This window comes from Enhydra lutris, unplaced genomic scaffold, assembly GCF_002288905.1.
Source record: "Enhydra lutris kenyoni isolate GAN:26980312 unplaced genomic scaffold, ASM228890v2 scaffoldscaffold55, whole genome shotgun sequence".
Classification (NCBI taxonomy): Eukaryota; Metazoa; Chordata; class Mammalia; order Carnivora; family Mustelidae; genus Enhydra; species Enhydra lutris.
The window spans coordinates 9,943,901-9,964,090 of NW_019154139.1; the positions used below are offsets into that span (position 1 = coordinate 9,943,901).

The 20,190-nt window shown below is 55.5% G+C and overlaps 1 protein-coding gene across 1 annotated transcript in view; it reads left to right on the forward strand.

Annotated features, from left to right (window-relative positions):
- Positions 1-20,190, forward strand: part of LOC111157514 (transmembrane protein 184B) — a 43,683-nt gene that overhangs the window by 15,274 nt on the left and 8,219 nt on the right. The window contains exons 2-5 of the mRNA XM_022518984.1: positions 6,805-7,052; positions 8,302-8,467; positions 18,350-18,440; positions 18,939-19,014. Of these exons, the coding sequence (XP_022374692.1) occupies positions 6,861-7,052; positions 8,302-8,467; positions 18,350-18,440; positions 18,939-19,014 (525 nt within the window). The 5' untranslated portion in view covers positions 6,805-6,860. The remainder of the gene's footprint in view (positions 1-6,804; positions 7,053-8,301; positions 8,468-18,349; positions 18,441-18,938; positions 19,015-20,190) is intronic.

Consider the following 20,190-nt stretch of genomic DNA (forward strand, 5'->3'; position numbering starts at 1 on the left):
AGGTGCCCCGGAACTTTTTTTTTTGAAAGGAAGAACTAAGTTGTTAGGTTTGAACTAAGTTGTTAGGTTTGACGGGTCTTTCTGATTGCTTTTCTACAAGATAACCAGTAAATCTCTGAAACAGACGGTTTCCTGAGTCATTGGCCATCTCATTACAAATTTGCTGGAAAATTCTGTTCTGCTGTCTAAAGCATTTTACTCTGGAAAATTTCAAACACGTAGAAGTAGAGCAAATAATAGAACAGGTTTCTACACATAGTCCCTCACCTTCCAACAGCAAGGAAATGTCCTACAGTCTTGCTGCCTCTATCCCTCTCCCCCTTTTAAAGGACAAATCCCAGAAGTCATGTTATTTTTTACCCTTAAATAATTCAGTATGCATCTCTATCTGATAAGGACTTCAAACAACTTGTTTTGGGGCACCTGTTTGATTCAGTCGGTTCAAAGTCTGACTTCAGCTCAGGTCATGATCTTCAGGGTCTTGGGATCGAGCCCTGCGGTGGGCACCATGCTCAGCAGGGAGTCTGCTTGTCCCTCTCCCTCCCCCACCCTCACTCGTGCTCGCTCTTAAATAAATAAAATCTTAAAAAAAAAAAAAAGAACTTGGGGCGCCTGGGTGGCTCCGTGGGTTAAAGCTTCTGCCTTCGGCTCAGGTCGTGATCCTGGGATCCTGGGATCGAGCCCCGCATCGGGCTGTCTGCTCAGTAGGGAGCCTGCTTCCCCCTCCCTCTCTCTCTGCCTGCCTCTCTGCCTACTTATGATCTCTGTCTGTCAAATAAATAAATAAAATCTAAAAAATAAAAATAAAAAAATAAAAATAAAAAAACGAACTTGTTTTATTTTGAAATAATTGTAGGTTCCCAGGAAGTTACAAAAATAGCGCTCCAAGTCCCATGTGCCCTGCTCTCAATGGTGACATTCCAATTGCTCTAGGACCATGATCAGAACCAGAAGTGGACATGAGTGCAGTACTACTAACCAGACTACAGACCTTGCTCAGTTTTCACTGTTCTTGTGGCGGGGGGAGGGGCTCTGTACAGTTTTTCTCCTGTAGACTTGTAGCCACCGTCATCAAGATACAAGGGCTCCCTTCACTGGAGGTCAGTCCCTGTGCTGCCCTCTCTGTGCACACACCTTCCTTGCTGCGCTCTGCCAGTCTCCAGTCTGTTCTGCATCTTTATAGATCTGCCGTTCTGAGGACGTTCTAGATCAATAGGCTCAGACAGTGTGTGACCTTCTGCGATTGGCTGTTCTGTTTAGAAGGCCCTCGAGCTCCATCCAGATTTCTCCCTGTATCAGTAGTTTTGTTGCTTTTTTCTTGCTGAGTAGTAATCCGTGATCTGGACATAGTGGAGTTTGACCTTTTGCCTGTTGAAGGACGAGTCGATCGTTTCGGGTTTGGTAGTTACAAATACGGCTGCTGTGGACACAAGCACATAGGGTTCTATGTGAGCATGCGCTTTCCTTTCTGTAGCGTAAACGTCTAAGTGATTACTGGGTTGTATGGCAAATGGCGTGCTAGTTTTGTAAGAAACGACCAAACTGTTTTCCAGAGTGGCTCTACTGTTTCCTGTTCCTACCAGGAATGTACATAGGAGCCAGTTTCCCTGCACCCTTGCCAGCTTTGGATGTCTTTGTTCTGTACTAATATGTGTATAGTGAGGTCTTTGTGGTTTTAGTTTGCATTTCCCTAATGGCTAACAATGTTGAACAGCTGTTTCTGTGTTTATTGTCCACGTATCCTTCTTGAGTGGAATGTCTGTTCATGTCTTTTGCCCATTTTCTTTTTTTTTTTTAAGATTTTATTTATTCATTTGACAGAGAGAGAAGTGAGAGAGGAAACAGAAACACAGGGAGTGGGAGAGGGAGAAGCAGCCTTCCTACTGAGCAGGGAGCCTGATGTGGGGCTCGATCCCAGGACCCTGGGATCAAGACCTGAGCCAAAGGCAGACACCTAACGACTGGGCCACCCAGTTGCCCCTTTTGCCTATTTTCTAATTGTATTATTTTTTTTACTGCTGAGTTTGAGAATTCTAAGTTTATTGTCTTGCATTTTGCCTTTAAATCTGTGACCCATTTAAAATTAATTTTTGTATATGGTGTAAAGATTTAGGTTAAGCATTCATTCTCTCTCTGGATGTCCAGCTGTTCCAGTGCTGTTTATTGAAGACATGATTCTCCCTCCCTTGATAAGGACGTTTATGTACCGGCCATGCCGTGATCACGCCTAATGAAACTGACAATTCCTGTGTGTTACCTGTTTCAAAGAGGTCCTTCCATCCTTGGTTTGTTAGCATCAGGACCCAACAAAGTCCACTTGTTGCATTTCGTTATGTCTCTCGAGTCTTTATTCTGTAAGAGCCCCTCGAGCACCTTTGTTTATAAGCCTCTGATTTGTTGGTGAAACTACGCCATTTGTCCTGTAGATTGTCCCGTGGTCTAGACTCGGCTGCTGCGTCCTCGTGACATCATTTAGTCTGTCCCAGTGCCCTCTGCATTTCCTGGCTACTGGTGGTAGCTCTGGAGGCTTGCTTTGATCCCATTTCACTTTTGGGGAAGGGTCCTCCCTAGATGGTGGTGGCGTGTGCTCCCTATGTATCCCATCAGGAGGCTGGAGACTTCTCGCAGCTCCGTGTTGGTGATGTCGATCTTGACTGTGGGTTCAGATTTGCACTTGCCCAGACTGTGTTAGCTAAGGGGTTTTATCAGCCACTGCTGATCCGTCTCTACATCCAGAATTTTATTAGGGGTTGCAAAATGGTCATTTTTGTTCTATTATTTTATTCTATCATTCTGCCTCTATTCATTAACGGGACTTCTATTTTTATTTATTTATTTATTTATTTATAAGATTTCATTTATGCATTTAACAGAGAGGGAGAGCACAAGCAGGGAGAGCAGCAGGCAGAGTGGGAGGGAGAAGCAGGCTCCCCGCTGAGCCAGGAGCCAGACGTGGGACTCGATCCCAGGACCTGGGCCGAAGGCAGCTGCTTAGCCAGCTGAGCCACCCAGGCGTCCTGGGACTTCTGTGAAGTAGAACACTCCCTCATCCATTCTGTAGTTACCCTGAAGTGTTACAGATGGGAAAAACTCAGGTTCTTAGAGATGAAGTCACTTGTCCACACTCGCAGATGGTGAGGTCTGGCAGGAATCCCGTTGGGTGGCCCCAGTGCTGAAGCTTGGTTTTGCTCCTTAAACACTCTGCCCCAAAGTCCCTGCCGCTTTGAAGCCTTCCCTGACCCTCCCCCCAGCCTTGGCCGAGGCCGTTGATGCCGCCCAAGTGTGAGAGGACAGGATCCCGGTGTCCATCCCCCCGTCCCAGCACACACACTGTGAGCAGTCTGCAGGGTCCAGCATCGTGTGCTGCCCTGGGCCCTGGGAGCAAGGCGAGCCCCTGGGATCTACAGCCTTGGAGGAGCCGGCCTCACCTGCTGTTCTTTCGTGCCAGGGGCCATGCGTCTGTGAGTCAGAATGTTGCTTCACGTATTTTGGGGGGGGGAGGGGGAGGATATTATGAAAACCCTCGAATCATGTGCAGTTAATAGTACTTAGTTCAAAGTTGCTGTGCAAAAAAAATGAGATGGTGCTTGGGAAAACAGTGTGTAAACTGAGCGCTGTCCAGAGTTAGGTAAAGAGTTTATAGTAAACCCAGAAGGCTGGCGAGTGCGATCAGGCTGGTGAGCCCTTCCAGCACCCGCTGCGCCTCCCTGCAGAGGACCTCTCTCCCTTTTTGGCAAGGAGGGTCTCGGGCCTGCTAGGAAGGACCGGCCCTTGGAAGGAGGCTCTGGCGCGGGAGGGGCCGCTCACACAGGGCCCCCACTCTGTAGGGTGGGCCTGACAATGTGTTTATAGGACCTGAGTTTGAGTCCTATCCCTGATTTTAGGGCAAGTCACCCACCCTGTCTGAGCAGCTCTCTTGCTCGTAAGCTAAGGGACCTACACGGGATAAGGGCGAGAGAGCTCTGCATGCCAGTGTCTCTCTGGGCTTGGGGTAGGGGGACACTCAAGTGGCAGTGAGCAGAGCCCCAGGTAGAAGCTGGGCCTGGAGCCTTCACTCAGCTTCCACAGCCAAGGCAGGTCCCTGGCGCAGATCCGCTCCCTGTGGACAGGGTCAGCTTAGCAGTGCCCCTGTGCCCGGCCTCCCCAAGCCGCCTTCAGCAGGAACAAAACAGCCTTTGACGCACCGGCCTGCCTGTGCTTGGAAGCTGGGGATTTAGGAATATTTGTACTTCCTCTAAGCACCCCCCCCCAATTCCCTGTGTTTATTCATTTAATTTGGGATGATAGACAAAGATGATGATTTACAACCCAAATCTTCTTTTTTAAAGAAGTATTTCTGGCTCTGGTTTCCAATTTTGCAACCATCTTTGCAGGAGCTATTCTCAGACTTGTCACTGTTTCTCGGAGCTCGCCACCAGTCTTTATATAGACACCTTCAACAGTTTTGAGTTTCTTTATATAGATGCCTTCTCCAGTTTGGATTTTAAATCCAGATTCAGCTCTTGGTCAGTGTGTTAGAGATCACTTATTTTCACAGGAAAATAGAAACGCAAAGGGCTCTCCTAGGGTAAAAACTTAGAGCTAAGAGCAGATGCACATGTGGGGGCCGGGGGTGCTGGAGATGTTGAGGGGGCCGGGGGCAAAGCCAGGAGCGTGGGGACACGTAAGCAAAGAACTTCTTCATCCAGAGTCAGGCCGTGGGCCTGGGTGCACCCCGGAAGCCTCCATTGATGCCAGTATATTCTGGCCGAGAATATCAGCTGGGACTTGTAAGGGACCGGACCGTGAGGGGTCATCTGGGCTGACCTTGGGGCTCAGGCTGAGATGGTCAGGTTTGGGGGCTTGGTTGTGTCCTGCACAGGCCGCAGAGACCCTCCCGGCCCAGCAAAGCTCTGTGGGTCCCACGACTGATTGCTGGTGGAGCTGGGACCCAAGCTGTAGTCAGGGTGCCCTCCCTGGTGTCCACGCTCTCTGCTTCACGGTCAGCGGAGCCTCTGGTGGCTCTGCAGCTTAGTCTCCCAGAGCCTCTGCTGCAGGGACACTGAGTGGCTCCGGGGATGCTGACCAGCCCATTGGCAGCTGGCAGAACTGAAAGGGTCGTCTCTCGGGCGGTGTGGCTCGGATGGCCTTGGGTCCAGCAGTGACGAGCCTCTCTGGAGTCATTTTATTCTTGGACGGCAGCTCTTCCCTGAGGGCATCTGGGTTCATTTTTAATGTGAAATTGTTCATTTGTTACCATGGCTCTTGAAGTCGCCATTGGGAAGAGCAGCGGATGGAGAGCCTGTGTGGGGGGACTGGGTGGGCCCCTAGGACCCTAGAAGGCCAGCCTGTGTCCCACCCCCTCCCATCTTTATTTTCCCACCCAGAATTTCCCGGTATGCCAGTTTGCTCATCTCTGTGTGCTTTTCTAGGAAATACCTGAAATTTTTAAAAATAAGGACTGAAGATCAGTAGGTAACAAAGTAAATGTTATAAATGGCTTTGGTGCTGAGCTTGGTGCTGGGGATCAAAAGACAGAAATGCTGTTCTTGCTGCAGAGAGCGGACGGTCGCGGGGGGATACACACAAGCAAGGGACAGAGCCATTGTTATGAGGAGTATGACGGCGTGTGACGTGGAGAGGAGTCTGACTGGGGGAAGCATAGGGGGCAGCCTTTTAGGAAGAGGGATGCAGAAAACTGAATTAAGACAGAGCAGTTTGGGGACGCCTGGGTGGCTCAGTTGGTTAAGCAGCTGCCTTCGGCTCAGGTCATGATCCCAGCGTCCTGGAATCGAGTCCCACATCGGGCTCCTTGCTCGTCAGGGAGCCTGCTTCTCCCTCTGCCTCTGCCTGCCATTCTGTCTGCCTGTGCTTGCTCTCTCTCCCTCTCTCTCTCTGACAAATAATTAAATAAAATCTTTAAAAAAAAAAAAAAAGACAGAGCTGTTTGAAGGCACACGAGGTGGCCACAGAGTGCCCCGAAACAGCTCAGGTGGATGATGAACGGGGGGCCAGCTCTCCGGGAAGTTGGGGAGAAATGTCAAAGAGAAGGCACAGCCCCTCCTCTAAGAGAGAAAGCCACCAAGTGACCTTGCGAGACGGGGAGGTGTGGCGACGCACAGACCCAGCAGATGTTTGCTGTGTGACAGGTGCTGGGAGCAGGATGGGGCCCCCCCGGCCCAGCCCTTGGGGAGCTTGTGTTCTAAACCTACGAGTGAATGTAGCTTTGTCAGAGGGAGTCGGGGGGGGGGGGGGGGGGGGTCGGAAGGAGAGTTCTGGAGAAAAAGAAAGCGAAGAGGTCGGGAGTGCCTGGAGCAGGGGAGGCGTCGCCAGCATGCGTGGGTGGTCAGGGCAGGGACCTAAGGGAGGTGCCCATGGATGCTGTGTGGCAGCCCGAGCAGAGGTCCGGGGACCAGAGGCCAGTGTGGTTGCGGGGGAGGGTCTCCGCAGCAGGTAGCAGGGAGATGAGAACCACAAGGAGCCACTGGCCAGTCTTGGGGGCCATTATACGGACAGCAGGTTATACTTTGAAGGAGTTAGGAGCTACTGGGGAGGTTTGAACAAAGGGGGGCCCAGGGTAGTGAAGGTCTTAGAAGCCTCCTGTGGCTTCTTTGTGGGGATGGGACAGTAGGAGCCAAGGCAGAAGCCGAGTGACTGCTCAGGTGCCTGTTACACAAATCCAGGGGAGACACGGTGGGGCTGGGCCAGGACACACGTGGTCAGAGTCCAGTTATAGTCTGAAGGTGGACGTGGAGGCCTGGAAGATTGTTGGCCACGCTGCCGCTCCCCGGGAAGGAGGCTAATGCTGCGGTGTCCTCTCTTTAGGCCACTCGTTGTCTACTGCAAGGGTTTGTCGCAGGGACCCCTGGCTGCCAGGCATCATGACGGTGAGGGGGGCCGCGCTGGCCCCAGATCCAGCGTCGCCCACGACCGTGGCAGCGCCGCCCAGCGTGTCTGTGATCCCCGAGGGCAGCCCCACGGCCATGGAGCAGCCCGTGTTCCTGATGACAACGGCCGCGCAGGCCATCTCCGGGTTCTTCGTTTGGACGGCCCTGCTCATCACCTGCCACCAGGTACCCAGGCCAGCCCGGGGCTCTTAAGCCGGAGAGCCGAGGGAGGCCCTGCAGAAGGGTCCTCAGAGGTTTTCTAGTCCCCACGGGGTATGAGGCCAGGCTTCTGCTCACGTCCATGGGACAGGACAGGTCACATGGGCTACCTCGGCTGTAGGGGGCCCTGCAGAGGCACACGGATGTCAGTGACCCGTTTGCAGAGGAAAAGATTGAGACATAGAGGTGGTGGGGTGCTGGCCTAGTCATGCATAGGCTGGCGGCAGAGCCAGGATGGAGGGCAGGTCTCCTGTCCCCCTGTACTCACAGTCCCAGAGGAGGCCTGCCTGGGCTGCCCGAGGAAGAAGGTTTGAAGAAGGGCGGCTGAGCCCGTCTGGGTCCCCTGTCAGCTCAGTGTCCCTGTCCCTCCTTGAACCCGATCGCTTCCAAGGCAGTTGGCTCCTAGCAGCTGGGGGAGATTTTCTTCTCCCCCAACCCCCAGCCCCCAACCCCCGCCCCCGCTCCCCGAGCCCAGGACGCGGCGGGCCGGGTATGCGGTTGTGAGAGCTGGGCCGGGACTCTGGCTGCCGGGACTGAGAAGCGTGGCTGGAGCAGTTGCCGGCCTTCGTGTGTGGCTGCTAGTTCCTGCTTTCTAAAAACTGCACCATATTCCCCCCCTTCCCCGTGGGGCCGGCAGCGCGGCTCTGACACATGGGAACGGGAGACGCCGGGTGACAGTGACATCACTGTAGCCACTCACTGGGGAAGCGCTTCTGCCTCTGGGGAAGCGAGGGTCCCTTCTGTCCCTTGCACAGGGTGGACGCTGCTGCCCTAAAACCCCGGGGTCAAGGCATCAGGAAGGCCGGGGTGCTGGCAAGGAGATCTGCCTTTCCATGGAGGGCCTCCTCTGTGCCGCTCACCCCAGGTTCCCCAACTGGCTGGGCGCACAGGCCCTGGGGCGCTTGTTGCATCCCCGACCATGCTTTCCTCGGATCTGTAGAGTCCTGGGCCTGGTCTCGTGGCCCCCACGTCTGTGACGCTGGCCTGGGCCCCCTGAATGCACCCTACAAGCTCTGCCCCCCGGGTTTGTGGTGGGAGCTCTGTCGCCGAGGAGGGGTTGGGGCTCAGGGCCGGGGACTGGTCACGGCACCAGGTAGCAGCGGAGGCGAATAGCAGGGCACGACTGTCCCCTTGGCCGTGGAGTACAGGGGTGGCGGGTGGCAGATGGGCTGCCGTGGGGGGCTCCCTGGCTGAGCCCACCCCTATCTGCCCGCAGATCTACATGCACCTGCGCTGCTACAGCTGCCCCAACGAGCAGCGCTACATCGTCCGCATCCTCTTCATCGTGCCCATCTATGCCTTCGACTCCTGGCTCAGCCTTCTCTTCTTCACCAACGACCAGTACTACGTCTACTTCGGCACTGTGCGGGACTGCTATGAGGGTGAGGAGGGCGTGTGGGCTAGGCTGGGGTGCCGGGGAGCGCCGGGTGGGCCTGGGAGCCCGGAGCCCCTCGGCCTGGGCTGTGCCTCGCTTCTCTGTCCACTTCAGGGTTCCCGTCTGGACCCCCACGTGCAGGGGACGGCCCCATGTGTAGCACTTGGCCACAGGGCTCCCATGGCACTTTTAGGGATGCTGGCAAACAGGGAGCCTCCCCCTGTGCCTCTTTTCTCAGTCTGGTGTTTCTGATGGGAGTGAGCAGCAAAGACGTTGTCTGTTTGTAGACAGAAACCCCCGGGTACAGATGGGTCAGAGGCTCATCCGGGGGCCTAGGGCAAGGCAGTGGCAGGGGTGAGAGCAGGAACAGGCTGGGAGCCCACATCAGCAGAGCCGGGCACCGGGTAGGTGCTCCCTCAGTCCAGGATTTCTGAAAGAATAAGGGCCTTGATCACATGCCTCCCGCGCCCCTGCGAGTGCAGGTGGCCGCCTCGAATTCCCAGCTTGGCTCTGCCAGGTGAGAATGCTGAGGCCAGATGGGGCCCTGCTCTGGGCATAAGGGGGGGCTCTGATGCCTGATGTCCCTGGAAGCAGCAGGGTCCACAGAAACCTGGGTTCCTGGGGAGCTGCTCGCGCTACTGTTGAGAATCCTTTTCCAATCATGTGCCAGTTGCAAGTGGGGGCCCAGAAGCGGCCTCTGCCCACTGGTTCCCTCAGACGCACAGAGCTGTTCCCTGCTAAGGGGGATCCTCTCCTGTCTGGTCTAGGGGCAGGTGTGGTCTCCCTTTGCTACGGGGCCCCACACACCGGAGTGCCTGCCAGAAGTGGGGTGCAGCTGGGGCAGTGTCTGTGCCGTCCCCACTCTGTGCCCCAGAGACAGCAGCAGACGTTTGGCTGGGGGTACCCCCCCCCCCACCCCAGCTCCAGAAGCCTCTTTGTTCAGGCCCTGCCTGTCCCAACCTTCCTCTTGGTCCCCTTAGAGACCCTGGTAAGAAGTCGGCCTCCCTGGTAAGCATGTGTCCTAGCAACAGTTGTCCACGCCCCCCGCCTCTCCGCAGCAGCAGGGAGTTCACAAATGGCACCAGCACCAGCACCGCAGCTGCGGGAAGGGGAGTTCAGGCTGCCCCACAGTTCACCAGCTTTTCGTGTCCTGGTTGACCCTTGCCTTGCCCCTTTCTGTGGTTCTGCTCAGCATGTGGGACCCCCTCCCATTGCCCTTCCATCTATAGGGCAGAGTTGGGGATGGAGGGCTTCCCTTAAAATTCAGGAAGAGCCCCCACCTTCATTCCCCTCCCACCCCACCCTTCCTTCTTGGTGTCTGAAGACCCGGGAAGGGGCCGAAGCGGGATCAGGGGTCAGGTTGTGCCAGAGGACCCCGATTTCAGAGCTAGGCCGCCGGGCTCTCTCTGGGCACTGAGCAGACATTTGTTCTTCTCTTTAACAAAATTACAACTAATATTTTACTCTCTTGCAGACACTAGTGCACGCACTTGAAACACAAAACCACTGTGACTCCTCCTCACTCCCAAGTTCACTGCATTTTCAACCCTTTAAACTTTTTTTTTTTTATTCTTAGAATAACCTAAAAATATGCTTATACTGTTGGTTCTCAATTTTTCAATTTCAGATAGGGTTCCATAGTGACCTTTGATTGTAGAACACTTTGACTGCGTATCTTACCCCAATCCCCCCAACACACACACACACACACACACACACACACACACACTTCTCTTCATCTTTTCACCGTGACTAGACCACAGTTTTTTCTTGGTCCGCCTTCAGTGTTTACACTGTCACCTATCTGTAGATGCTGCTCAGAGCTGAGCCCTGTAGTGTCCCAGGCTAACATTCCCCTGTATCACTTTTTATTTTCCTCTGGTTATTGCTTGCCTTGCTTTTTGGTTTGCTCTGCTTTCTGTGGAGCTATCATTAATTTCTTTCCAAATGCTTCAATTGACTCCAAGAGACAAACCCTCCTCCGTGCTGTCAGACACACGGGCGTATCTGCTGGCTCTGGGTCTCCCCCAAGCCCTGCTCTTCCTGCTCTGGTCTTGACTGGCTGCTTTCTGGTCTCTTTTACTGCTCGGCTCTTGTCCTAGGTCTTCTCACCATCATGCTGGGACGCCTGCCTGCCTCTCCTGTGCTCGATCACCTGTTCCCTGTATTCCTTTTTTTTCCTCGTCTATGGTTTGCTCTCCCTCTTTGGTCAGTCCGTATCTTCCAGGAGCTTCCTGGCAAGAAGCGTCCGTGAGAGTTCTGGTTTTTCATTTTGCAATCTGAAAATTATCTGCAGATATTTCTACTCTATTATCTTGTTTGGAGTTTCATGGGAATCCATTTCTAAGCTGGAAATCACCCCCACCCCTGAATTTTGAAGGCAAGTTTTCCCCCGTCTTTTAGCTTCCAGTGTCATTTTGGGAAAGTCAGCTGGATTCTGATCCTTAATGCTGGTATGTGACCTGCTCTTTGAGGATCTTGCCTTAACCCCCAGTGTTGTAGAATCCCCCAAGTGGTGGGTTCTTTATTCCTCGTGTGGGGCACCCCCTGGGCCCTCTCCATGTGGAAGCTCCCGCCCTGAGGTTCTGGGAAGTTTTCTTGTATGTTTCTTTCATAATTTCTTCCCCTCCACTTCATCCTGCCATTCAGGAATTCCTGTTGTAGGTCGTTGCACTTATGAATGGAGCTGAATTTTCCACCTCCTTTTTTGTTCTGCTTTTCAGGAGGGTTTTTTGTTTGTTTGTTTGTTTGTTTTGAGCCCCCATTGTTGGTACTGGGCGGAGTATCTCCTCTTTCTGGGGATGCTGAATACAGTTTTCTTCTGCTCCCTGCCTTATCTCAGCCTCCTAGAGTTCCTTTCATCTGTTGGCTTTGGTCTTTGACCTTTGTGTCGGAAGTTCTCCTCAAATGTCTAGTGTCCTTGGCTATTTTGGTGTTTAAGAATGGGGCTCAAGATGGCTGAACCTCCCATTTGGGTGATGGGGCACGTGATGTGACCCCGCCAGTTTTGTGCAGCGGTAAGGGTAGGTACCCAACGAGGATGTTTTGATTCTGGGTCTGTTTCCCTGGAGAACAGTGTTCTCATCTCCAGGCTGAGTTGACGGAGCAGTTCGGCCATGGGACCCAGCATCTCGCCTTTCGCGTTTAGGCCTCATGCACTTGTGCATATGACCTCATTGCCCTCCGCTGAGCCATGTTCTCCCAGGACAGAACTGTCTACATCTGTTTTAAGAGTGGAAACCCAGTAGCTCCACATGGAGACTTGGAGCTGAGGCTCCCATTTGCACCCTTAGCCTTCAGGATGTCCGGTGTGTCCGGTTTTGGGCTTTCCTGGGGATCTCATTGGCTCCCTCCCTTCCTGAGTCTGTGACCACGTTGCATCTTCCAGAGTGTGGTCAGCATCTCTGGTCTGCTGCCCCTGGTGCTGGCCCCTTGTGCGCGAAGGTTTGTACCTCCCCCATTTGTTTGCCTTCCAGCAGGGCAGTGGGGGAGCAAGTAACACTAAACCCTGCAATTTGGTGGCAGGATTGCTGTCTTCTAAGGAGAGGCTGAGTCTCAGAGAAGTTTCTACCATCTGGCAAGGTCTGTACTCCGTGTGGTGCGAGGACGAGTCATCGGGGCAGGTAAATAGAGGAGGGCAGACCAAGTCCCCTGCACGCAGGTAGCGTATGATCATGCTCAGGGCAAGGGGTAGCCCCTAGAGATGTCTCTGGGACAGCCCCAGGGAGCTCTGTGATCAGAGGGGTGCAGAGGGCTGGAGTTCGGAGGAGGGAGACTGACTGCACTGTCGCCTCACACAGGAACTGCGTTGTGAATGCTTTTTTTGTGGTGTTCGTTTTCCCGCATGTTTTTCCTTACTCTTAGCTCATTCTCACCTCCCAGTTAGCTGGTGGATGTATTACCATCCTCACTTGTACTCGTGAAGAAAAGACCGAGTTGGCTAAGAAACTTAGGGGACGCCTGGGTGGCTCAGTTGGTTAAGCAGCTGCCTTCGGCTCAGGTCATGATCCCGGCGTCCTGGGATCGAGTCCCACATCGGGCTCCTTGCTTGGCAGGGAGCCTGCTTCTCCCTCTGTCTCTGCCTGCCATTCTGTCTGCCTGCGCTTGCTCTCTCTCCCTCTCTCTCTGACAAATAAAAAAAAAAAAAAAAAATCTTTAAAAAAAAAAAAAAGAAATTTAGGATTACTTAGAGAGTCGCTGCCAGAGGCCAGACGCAGCCCTGGGTCTCTGGGTCCCCAGAATGGCTCGCGTCAGGCCGGGCGGAGGAGGGCAGGCCCGCGTCCTCCTCCTGGAGGAGCACGGGCTCTGTTAGGAGGAGAGTTTCCATGAAACAGTTAAAGAAGGAGGCTGCCTTCACCTTGCTTCAGATTTTGGACAAACCTCATTGCCTGGAATCTGGCCCAACATGAAGCATCGTCTGAGGCAGAGAGAGAGGACAGCGGGGGTAAACGGAACCCAGCCGAGCGCCGCAGACGCAGGGCCGCTCGAGCCCCGAAGGCCGGGGTGCTGCCGTGGGCCCCGGCACTGACAGCGCAGTTGGTCGGAACAAAGGAAGGTATAGAGAGGAAACCAATCAGAAAAGGCATCAGGAACAGTGATCTGGGTGACAGGAAACAGCCATAGGCAGGATCGATGAGGGTAGACAGGTCACGAGGGAGGAGGGATTAAAGCAGCTTGGGGCAGACCCCGGCCCACCAGGGCTGTGGCCCACTGTGTCCATTGCTGTCCCTGGTGATCCCAGAAAAAGAGAGGGAAGCTTGTTCTGAGGCCCCTATTCACTGAGCACAGAAGATCTCTGTCCAAAGTAGTCAAAATTAAGTTTTCTGAGCTCATCCTCGAGTTACCTGCCACGTGGAATGCCCCCACGTCTTCCGAGATAACCAAAGTGTTTGTGGGCGGCTGAGAAGGCCAGGACTAGGGGCCAGCTATAGGTGCAGAAGGCATGTGGGGGGAGCGAGCTAGGAATGGCCAGTGGCCCCCAGGGCCACTGAGGTTCTGCGCCCAGGGTGTGGCACCCGGCCAGGGTCCAGGGAGGGGTTATTGAATGAACAGACAGGTGTCCTTGTCTGACCTGCTTGTGAGGACTTCTGACTCCGGGAGCTGCGGGCTGGGACAGCTGGAGTGCATTTTTTGGTGGATCCTCTCTGAAGCCCTGGGGGCTCCCTGGGGCTGTGCTGTTGCGGGTGCCTGTTGTGGGGGAGGCTGGGTAGAGGGTGGCCCTTTGGACTGTCCGGGCAGTCCAGGCAGCTGTGGGTTAGAGATGCTGCCAGTGAGGAAAGAAGGTCTCGAGTCTCAGGGTCAGAAGGGACCTGTAAAGACTCAGCCTCTCTGCTAAGGTCCCCCTGGCCTCTGATGGCGTGCTCCCCCGGCACAGAGCTCACTACCTTGCATCTCTGAAGACGGCCTGTTGGCCGTTGTTTCTTTTATTAGGCTGAAGGCCTAGGATCTGCCTCTGGGACCAGATGGGTCCTGTCTGATCCTCTGGACAAGGTCGTGCCCCTTATGTGAAGACAGTAACCCTGATGTCTTTTCTCCAGGCCTCAAGGCTTTAGTATGATACTCATTTCATCTCCCATTTTGGTCAGTTGCTCCTGATTTTGTGCATTTGTTTCTAATCCATTTAAGACTTGGTATCTAGGGGGTGCCTGGGTGGCTCAGTTGGCTAATAAGCATCTGGCTCTTGGCTTTGGCTCAGGTCATGATCTCAGGGTCGTGGGATTGAGCCTGAATTGGGCTTGGTGCTCAGTGGGGAGTCTGCTTGAGATTCTCTCTCTCCCTTTGTCCCTCTTCCTCTTCCCTCTAAAATAAATAATTCTTTAAGGTTTAGTATCTAGAATGGAACAGAAAGTTCCATTGTCCAGGGCAGGAGAGAGAGACAGAAAGATCATCCCTTCTCTTCTGGATGCTCCCCTCTAAACCGGAGGGCCTGGTCGGTGGGTCCCTTGGGCACTCATATATCCCTAGGGCCTAGCACGGAGCCTGGCACACAGGCTGTGGTTAGTACTTAGGGAGGCAAAGAATCATTCCATGTCTCTGGGGCCCCTCGGGGGAGCAGCCCGGAGCTGTGGTCCGAGGGGCAGTCAGGCACCAAGCTGCTAGCCAAGAACCACACTCCACCACTGGCCTCCAACCCAGCGGGTGCCGTCTTCTTGTGCCCGGGCCGTGTGTCTTCGTGTTTCTTCCCAGGGTGTGCGTTGAGTTGTCTATTGTAAACAGCCTTGTTGGGGTGGGGGTCGTGTTTTGCCTGGCTCAGTAATTTCCTGGGAGGGGATTGATTTGTCCAGATGGTCAGTGGGTGCTGGTGTGGGCTGTTTGAGTCATCTCCAGGATAGTCGTACTTTGTCTCCCTTCTCTGAGAACATGTTACTGACTCACTGATGATTCTTTAAAGGAAGCCGTCAGCCAATCGGTATCTTACTGATGGGCTGGGCCAGGAGCACTGGGAAAAGTCCAGAACCTTGAGCTGAGAGATACGGATGCCATGGGAGGGTTTTGGCCAGTTGAGTGCAGGGCTCGACAGGGACAGACTGCTCGGCCCTGTTATTCAGGCGGGTGCTGACGTCTGTCGTGACGCAGGAGAGGATGTGAGCTCAGGAGTCAAGCTGCTCACGGCAGTGGCTTGCAAGATGGCCTGGCTTGGGAGAATGGCTCTGGACAAGGGGAATGATGAACCTTGGCCCCTGGGGCTTCTCTTGAGAGGTCCGTATTTCGGGACTCGTGTCTGGTCCGCGCAGCATGCGGAAGGATGGGCTCTGCGGGCGAGAAAGGAGCGCGGGCCTCTCCGAGCCGCACCCCGAGTTAAGGCCCTCCAGTAGTCCGAGGCAGGCTGGCAAAGAGTTGACAGTCTGGAAAGAACACTGGGTACTGCGGCATGGGTTGTTCCGTGTGAGCTCAGCCTTAGCGAAGGAGTCGCACTTCGCCCTTGTCCTCGAGGAAGGAGCTGCTATTACCCCGGCCTGCAGGTGAGGAAACCGTGGCACAGCACACTTAGGAAGCAACGGAGCCACCATTCACACCTGCTGGCAGTCTGGCTCCAGGGTCCGGGGCTTCCCTGCTTGGTGTGACACTGCCCCCCTCTATACGGGAAGACTCGGCCGGATCAACGGCGGGGTTGTGGAGTGTGGAGCGAGCCTGGCTGTGGACAAGGGAGAGGGGGTGTCTCAGCAGGGCCTGCCCCTGAGCCTTAGCAGAGGCCCCAGAACATGCTAGCATGGGAGGTGTGAGAGCTCCTGGTGCATCCTGGGAACTTTCAGAGTGGTGTTATATCATGCGGATGTATGTGCATATACGTAGAGATGTCATGTAGACGTGCACACACACACACGTGTACGTATGCATTTATTCTGGCTGCATAATCACCCAGACTAGTGTAAAACGACCATTCCTTTTGTTCACGGACAATGCAGTCCAGGAAAGTGGACGGGGCACTGTGCGGGTAGTCTGTCCCTGTGCCCTGCTGTCTGGGCCTCCACTGGGGGACCCTCAGCTGGGGGACCCTCAGCTGGGGGACCCTCAGCTGGGGGTGTGGTGTCTGCAGTCTGGTGCGCTTGTGTGTCTGGCACTTGTTGCTGGCATCAGCTGGGGCCTCAGGTCCTCCCACCTGAGCCACTCTGGGTAGTGTCTCCACGTGGGCTGGCTTGGGCTCCCTCAGAGCAGGGGGGCTGCATCGGAGGACAGGCATCTCAAGAGAAAGAAGCAGAGGAAAGAGGCCTTCTCGAAGTCCAGTGTCAGAGGTCTTGGAGCAGCACCTGTGCTGTAGTCACCCCGGGCTCCCCCTGGATGCAGAGGGAGGGAGGGAGGAAGACCCTATGTCCCCCGCAGAGGGGAGCCAGCATCCCAGGGTGTGGCCATCTTTGGAAGGTACCACTGGCCACCGTGTAGCTGGAGCCAGTTTGGGACGGGCATGTCCATCCTACTTGGCCTCGTGTGGTTTCGGACAAAGGTGGTCAGCAGGCTGACATCAGATTTGGTTTGATGCCTCCCCCCCGGCCCCAGTGCCCCAGAGTTCTCAGCACTGAAGAGTGCTTTGGAGCTCAGTGGAGACTGCCGCAGTCCCCACGTTTTCCGAGCTGCTTCCAGGCCAGGCAGGCAGCGTCCGCAGGCCCCATTGGGGGACCCTGGCCCCCGAGGAAGACCAGCAGATAAATAGTAGTGGCCGTCTAGTGGGCACGACTAAGGCCAGCCACTCTTCGGAGTACTTTGGGTACTCAAACCTCATACCACCTGGCAGGGTAGGTGCCTCTGTTGTCTCCATCTAACAGATGAGGAGACTGAGGCACAGAAAGGCTCCCAGCTAATGGGGGGCAAACCCTCTACTACATCTGTAGACAGATAGTCACAGTACCATGTGGTAGGTGCCGTGGGTCATGCTGAGATGGGGTGCTACCTGGAACCCCCAACTTTAGCTGGAAGCGTGAGCCCCTGATGGGTTAGGTATACCACACTGCAAACATACTCCTTCCCAAACCACTGAAGGCCCGCGTTCACCCATAGATCTGTCGCCGGGATCGCATGCTCTCCAGCTCAAGGTAGCCCCATGGTCGTGGTGTGCCAGGTGTGTGCCGAGTGCTGTGGCCATGCTCTGGGGAGGAGGTGGGCCCCCTTCCAGGGGCTGCAGTCCCGTGGGAGTGGTCAGGGATCATGCTAGCCAGGCCCCGGGGCAGGAAACACGGCCCAGCATCTGTAGGTCAGTGGTTCCCTGGGTGAGAACGTGCCAGCCTCCATGAAAGGGGCCAGAGACTCTCAGGGGGTCTCATGGGTTTCAAGGACGCCAGCAACACAGAGGGAGGGGTACCCCAGGCCATGGGAATCAGCAAAGGGAAGCACATGGAGGATGTCATAACCTACAGGGAAAGAGGGGCATCTAGTTCCCCGGGAAGGCCATGTGGGGAGTGGGCGGGGGCCAAGTCACTGTGGAAAAATCTCGAATGCCAAGGTCAGGGCTGTACCTGGACCTGTGAGGGCCTCTATGCGACAGGGGGGACAGCAGGATCAGGTAAGGAGCCCTCTGTCTGCAGGGTCGCCGCTGTTTCCCTTGCCCTTCCTGTCCCCTGACCCCACTTGGACCCTCACTCCTTTGCTGCCCCCTCGAGTTCCCATGCTCTCGGCCTGAGCTTCCTCCGGTGCCCTTGCCTTCCGGCGGCCTCTGCGGTACTCCTGCTCTCCAGTCTCCCCGTCCTTGCTCTTGGCACCCTGCAGGCCGCAGCCTTCATCTTGCTGACCCGTAGAAGTCCTCTCGGCGTGCTGTGGTCTAGCGTTGACAGCGTACCTTGGTGCTGCCTGTTGCTGCTGCAGAGCTGTGTCTCTGTGGTGCCGTCGAGCCCCATCCGGACAGAGCTGGCCCAGCTGTCCCGCACATTTGTGCTTGATTTTGTGACCTTCGTTGCCACCCCAGAGCCTCTACTGGCGTGCGTACTAACCTGCCCCTCTGGGTGGTTGAATGGACAAAGGTTGTCCTGTCTCGTTCCTGCTGAAAATTTCTCCTGAGATCCCTCCAGAGAATGTTTTATTGTTTTGTTGTAAAACTCTGATCCGTAAGACACACACGCGCACACACACGCACACAGTAACAAAGCCGGTACCTGTTGAGCCCCAGAATGTGCTCCCCAGCCCCCAGCGAGCCCAGCCCTGTCTCCCCCTGCAATCTGGAACTTCGTGCTTATCACCGTGTGTCGCTTTACGGGGTGACCAGCAGCGTACGTGCACATACCGCACACAGCGTGACTCAGCTTTGCCTGGTTTGGTGACCATTGGAATATTCTCTGTGTGGGTCCCTGCGTCCCTGCGGCCCCGTGACCGTGGTGCCTCCACTCTTGTGGCTGTTTAGAATCCCACCATCTGTTTGCCCAGCCTGCTGGTCTGAGTGGTTTTCTCTGGACATCTCTCACAGCCCTGGTCATCTATAATTTCCTGAGCCTGTGCTACGAATACCTTGGGGGAGAAAGTTCCATCATGTCGGAGATCAGAGGGAAGCCCATCGAGTGAGTAGTTTGGTCTCCCTGGAGCCCTCACAGCACCCTGTTTCCTGGGCCTGAGGGTCTTCGAGCTGTCCTGGTATCAGCCGGACACACAGACCGACCCTGCCCAGAACCTGGCCCTGTGGTGCCTCTCCTCCCTTCCCGAGCGACCATGGGGACAGTCTCACCGGCTCTTACTCCTTTTTTCTCCTCCTGTCCCCTCCTGTCTGCCTGTTTTTCCCTCTTGTAGTCTTTCCACTCAGCACTTGGCAGGTTGGTTTGTTGTGTCCAGGCTGGTGCCCTGATGCCCCCCACCCCGGACCTCCCACCACCACCAGTGCAGACTCTCCCCGAGTGCTTGGCCTCCGGGCGAAGGCTGCCTGAACTCTGTGCCCCATTCCCAGCCCCGGTCTGCTCTCCCCGGGCTCGTGTGGATGTGAGGGACGGCGCCCTCCCCCAGCCCCACCTTCCCCGAATCCTGGCTGTCTGCCTTCTAGCCTCCCCTCCGCTTGTCTCTTCCAGGTCCAGCTGTATGTACGGCACGTGCTGCCTCTGGGGAAAGACTTACTCCATTGGATTCCTCCGGTTCTGCAAGCAGGTGCGTGTTCCTGCACCGGCCCTGGTTGAGGGGTCCAGGCCAGGGTCCCAGAGCCTGGGAGCCACCCCTGCTCATCCGGCGGCAGAGGCAGGCTTAGGGCCAGAGGAGCCCACCTGCGGAGTTCCCATACCCCGTGAACTACGCGAAGGCCGGGCACCCACACCCCATGCCGTTAGGCACGCGTGCATGAGCCGAGCGTGCTCCAAGGGGCAGCAACAGGGTCCTGAGAGGGTCTGTGGCAGCCCCGGGCAGGAGGTGGTCCCATTCCTGCTCACTTCCACCAGGCGGGCCTTGGTGTGTGTGTGCGAGAATGAGGAGGCGCGGGGATTCTAGAGGCTCAGCTTGAAACCCCTCCTCAGCTGCAGCTAGAGGTCAGGAGTGCTTCTGTGTGAAAGCTCGACGGGCCTGCCGGGTCTCTGGTCTGTTCCCCATTTCCACCAGCTTCCGGTTTCCTCTGCTGCCTCCCCTGTGGTCTCCAGGAGCTGGGCGGAGGCCGCGCGGGGTTGTGGTGAAGTACTTGGGCCCGGGTGTCCGACCATCTGAGTTTGATTTTCAGCTTTTCCTCTTGACTGGGTGACCCTGGCGAGGTTATGTAATAGCTTCCTGAGCGTGACTTGGTTTCCTTGTTCTGTAAAGCAGGCGGAACGATACTGACCTCGAGGGTTGGCACGAGGCCCAGGTGGGGGATGGATGGGAAGCAGTCAGCACAGACCCCACTCTTGTACGGGAGGGAGAGTCTGCCCCTGCTGGGACCTCTGGGTCACCAAGAGTAGTCACTGCAGCTGATGACCCTGGCCACCAGAGGGCTGGCCTTTCCACTCCCTTCTGTGTAGGGACACCGCCCGCAGTGCGGGCACACCCACGTAGCACCTACCTGGAAGCACCTACCTGGACGGACCGGGTCTACACCCGGGTCTACACCCGGGTCTACGCCACAGGCCAGCTTCCAGCTCTGCCTTCCCCTGGGCGTTCCTCCATTCACAATCTCCCTACTGGGCCTGGAGGCAAAGAGTTAAAAGTGTCTCCGGGGTCGGGGTGGGTGGGGCCTTCCAGAGCCTTTGTTTACCAGCCTTTCAGCCGCCCTGGGCCCAGCTGTGACTCACCGCCTTCTTTGATGGGTATGTTGTGTACAGAGTTTTGATCCCATGATCACTAGCTTGCTACTCTGGTTATAAA